This window comes from Brassica rapa, unplaced genomic scaffold (genome assembly GCF_000309985.2).
Source record: "Brassica rapa cultivar Chiifu-401-42 unplaced genomic scaffold, CAAS_Brap_v3.01 Scaffold1096, whole genome shotgun sequence".
Lineage (NCBI taxonomy): Eukaryota > Viridiplantae > Streptophyta > Magnoliopsida > Brassicales > Brassicaceae > Brassica > Brassica rapa.
In genome coordinates, this window is record NW_022611030.1 from 29,744 (window position 1) to 34,228 (window position 4,485).

General features: G+C 39.8%; 1 protein-coding gene across 1 annotated transcript; it reads right to left on the reverse strand.

Annotated features, from left to right (window-relative positions):
- Positions 1 to 3,446: 3,446 nt before the first annotated feature.
- LOC117131642 lies at positions 3,447 to 4,413 on the reverse strand. The gene is made up of 4 exons (XM_033283676.1): positions 4,396 to 4,413; positions 4,115 to 4,328; positions 3,772 to 4,058; positions 3,447 to 3,461 (listed from the first exon to the last, which is right to left on the reverse strand). Exons 1-4 carry the CDS (start codon positions 4,411 to 4,413, stop codon positions 3,447 to 3,449), a joined length of 534 nt encoding a protein of 177 aa, XP_033139567.1.
- Positions 4,414 to 4,485: the final 72 nt, after the last annotated feature.

A 4,485-nucleotide genomic window follows, 5' to 3' on the forward strand; every position in this document is an offset into this window, starting at 1 on the left:
CTGATGGAGAAGGGTCATATCCGAGAGAGTTTGAGTCCTTGTGCAGTTCCAGTGCTCCTTGTGCCAAAGAAAGATGGGAGCTGGCGCATGTGTGTTGATTGTAGAGCAATCAACAACATAACAGTGAAGTATCGCCACCCTATTCCTAGATTAGATGATATGCTTGATGAATTACATGGTTCTTGCATCTTTTCTAAGATAGATTTGAAAAGTGGATATCATCAAATTAGGATGAAAGAAGGAGATGAGTGGAAAACTGCTTTTAAAACTAAACATGGTTTGTATGAATGGTTAGTTATGCCATTTGGATTAACCAATGCGCCTAGTACATTCATGAGACTGATGAATCATATTCTTAGGTCTTTCATAGGCATCTTTGTTGTTGTGTACTTTGATGATATATTAGTTTACAGCAAATGCTTAGAAGATCATATAGAACATCTTAGGGCTGTTTTGGATGTTTTGAGAAAAGAAAAGCTTTATGCCAATCTAAAGAAGTGCACTTTTTGCACAGATAACTTGGTCTTTCTAGGTTTTGTTGTAAGTGCAGATGGTGTAAAGGTGGATCAGGAAAAGATCAAAGCAATACAAGAGTGGCCGAGTCCAACTACAGTGGGAGAAGTAAGGAGTTTTCATGGACTGGCAGGTTTCTATAGGCGTTTTGTGAAGGATTTCAGCACTCTAGCAGCTCCCCTAACTGAGATAATCAAGAAGGATGTAGGATTCAAGTGGGGAGAAGTTCAAGAAGCCGCATTCCAACTCCTTAAAGAGAAGCTTACTCAATCTCCTCTTCTCATACTTCCTGATTTTTCTAAAACATTTGAAATAGAATGTGATGCCTCAGGAATTGGAATTGGTGCTGTTTTGATGCAGGATAAGAGACCTATTGCTTACTTCAGTGAGAAACTCAGTGGAGCTACTCTCAACTATGCCACTTATGACAAAGAACTCTACGCATTGGTGAGAGCTCTACAGACTTGGCAGCATTATCTCTGGCCAAAGGAGTTTGTCATTCATACCGACCATGAATCTCTCAAGTATCTCAAAGGACAAAGTAAGCTCAGCAAGAGACATGCTAGATGGGTAGAGTTCATTGAAACCTTTCCTTATGTGATCAAATACAAACAAGGTAAGGAAAATATAGTTGCTGATGCACTATCCAGAAGGTATGTCCTCTTAACTACTCTTGATGCTAAGTTGCTAGGCTTTGAGCAGATTAAAGAAATGTATGAATCTGATCCTGACTTTCAAGAAGCGTATAAATCATGTGCTAAGTATGCTTCAGGACATTATTTTAGGCATGATGGATTCTTATTCTATGACAATCGTTTATGTGTGCCTAATTGCTCTTTGAGAGATCTATTTGTCAGGGAATCCCATGGAGGAAGCTTGATGGGTCATTTTGGTATAGCAAAAACCCTTAAAGTTCTGCAGGATCACTTCTATTGGCCGCATATGAAAAGAGATGTGGAGAGAATCTGTGGAAGGTGCACAACTTGCAAGCTTGCAAAGTCTAAAGTTCAACCCCACGGTTTGTATACTCCTTTGCCTATTCCCACCCATCCTTGGAATGATATATCTATGGATTTTGTTATGGGTTTGCCTAGAACTAGGACTGGAAAGGATTCTATCTTTGTGGTTGTTGATAGATTCTCTAAAATGGCACATTTCATAGCTTGCAATAAAACTGATGATGCAATACATGTAGCTAACTTGTTCTTTAAAGAAGTTGTACGTTTGCATGGAATGCCTAGGACTATAGTTTCAGATAGAGACACTAAATTCCTTAGCTACTTTTGGAAAACATTGTGGTCTAAACTAGGAACTAAGCTATTGTTTTCTACTACTTGTCATCCACAAACTGATGGGCAAACTGAAGTAGTTAATAGAACCCTATGAACTCTCCTGCGTGCATTCATCAAAAAGAACTTGAAATCATGGGAAGATTACTTGCCTCATTGTGAATTTGCATACAATCATGCTATGCATTCTGCTTCTAAGTTTTCTCCTTTTGAAATTGTTTATGGGTTCAATCCCATCTCACCTTTGGATCTAATACCTTTGCCTGAGTGTGAAAGAGTTAGTATGGATGGGAAAAAGAAAGCTGAGATGGTTCAGCAGATTCATGAGCAAGCTAAGCGCAATCTTGAAAAGAAAACTAAGCAATACGCCAAACAAGCTAACAAGGGAAGGCGTGAGATGATCTTTGATGTTGGAGATCAAGTATGGGTTCACTTGAGGAAAGAGAGGTTTCCAAAGGAGAGGAAGTCTAAGCTAATGCCGCGGATTGATGGCCCTTTTGAAGTCACCAAGAGGATCAATGACAATGCCTACAAACTTGATCTGCAAGGTAAGTACGATATAAGTGATAGCTTCAATGTTACTGACTTGATCCCTTTTGTTGCAGATGAGCCAGATTTGAGGACAAATCCTTTTCAAGAGGGAGGGGATGATGTGATCATGGACCAACTACCTAATGAAGATGATGAGGATCTAGATAAGCCGGCTGATGAAGATGTCCTAGCCTTGCCTAAAGGACCTATGACTCGATCAAGATCAAGAAAGCTCACGCAAGTTATTGGAGGATTGGTTAAGATGTCATGGAAGCAAGAGGAATGTCTTGGTAGAAGCTTGATCAACCAAGACACACTTATCACCATTCAAGCTACTTCACCATCAAGCTGATCATCAACTAAGCAAGCAATCTATGCGTGCTCTTTTTCCCTATCTTTGGTTTTGTCCCAATGGGTTTTCCAAAGATAGGTTTTTAACGAGGCCATAGATTTGCTTCTCAAATCTCTTAGTTGATGATCTCGATCCAACCTTATCCCGGATCAACCTTATGTTATACATTTCATGTTTTTGTTTTCAAACTTGTCATTTGTTTCTATTTCCAAGAGAAACCGTGTGCCTTTACTCTCTTGATAGTTTTCGAGAAGCTTGGAGTCTGTTCCAACTTCTCTTATATAAGTGTACTTTGAAACCCTTATCAATAACAATTATCTTTTATCAAAAACCTTTCTTTGTTCTCTCTATTGCTTGTTCGCGAGTTATTGAGTGTTCTTGTTGGTGTGTAATATCCAACAGCCCAAGAGTGTCTATCTCGGTGTGTCATATCCGATCTAGTCACTTAGGAGTATCAAGAAGCCTTTCCGCAGCCTCTTGTGTCACCAATCGATCCACAACCTTGTAGAGCTTGAGTCTTTGATTCGTTCTAGCAAGGATCTATCCCATACTATCCAGAGAAGCAATCTAGGGACGTATTACTACCTTTACTCCATCTGCACTCACAACAAAGCCTAAAAAGACCAAGTTATCCGTACAGAAAGTACATTTCTTAAGATTAGCAAATAGCTTTTCTTTCCTCAAGACATCAAGAACAGTCCTAAGATGTTTTATATGCTCTTCTAAACTCTTAGAGTAGACAAGGATATCATCAAAGTATACTACCACAAACAAACCTATGAAGGATCTAAGCACATGGTTCATCAATCTCATAAAAGTACTAGGAGCATTGGTTAATCCAAAAGGCATGACTAACCACTCATACAACCCATGCTTAGTCTTAAAGGCTGTTTTCCACTCATCTCCCTCTTTCATTCTAATTTGATGATATCCACTCTTCAAATCTATCTTAGAAAAGACACTAGAACCATGCAATTCATCAAGCATATCATCTAATCTAGGAATAGGGTGGCGATACTTCACTGTTATGTTGTTGATTGCTCTACAATCAACACACATGCGCCAGCTCCCATCTTTCTTAGGCACAAGGAGCACAGGCACAGCACAGGGGCTCATACTCTCACGGATATGGCCTTTCTCCATCAGTTCCTCAACCTGTCTTTGTAGCTCCTTAGTTTCCACAGGATTAGTTCTGTATGCTGGTCTGTTGGGAAGAGTAGCTTCTGGTACAAAATCAATCTGATGCTCAATCCCTCGAATAGGTGGCAAACCTATGGGATTATCTTCTGGAAATACATCCTGGTATTCCTGTAAAAGAGCTGACATCTCACTCGGATACACCGGTGTACAATCAGTTAGAGATAAAAGAGATTCTTTAAAATAAATAAGAGAACCGATTGATGAGAATAAAGAGATCTTTTGATTTCACTAGCTTTAGCATAGAAGTTGTGTTGCTTATCTGGTTTGAGATCAATCTCTTTCTTTTTCTGAAGCTGAAGCTGATCTTCATGCACTTCTTTAGGAGTTAGAGGTACCAAGACAGTTCGCTTGCCGTTGAACTCAAAAGAATGTTTGTTGGTGAAGCCATCATGGATGACACGCCTATCAAACTGCCAAGGCCTTCCCAGTAGTATGTCGGCTGGCTTCCATGGGTATCACATTCACAGAGAATGTCATCTTCATACCTCCAATGGACAAGGGTATAGAAACCTGAGTAGATACCCTCATCTCGCCCTCTTCATTAAGCCACTGCAGCCGGTAAGGTTTTTAGGATGCTTTTGAGCTTTCAAACCAAGCTTC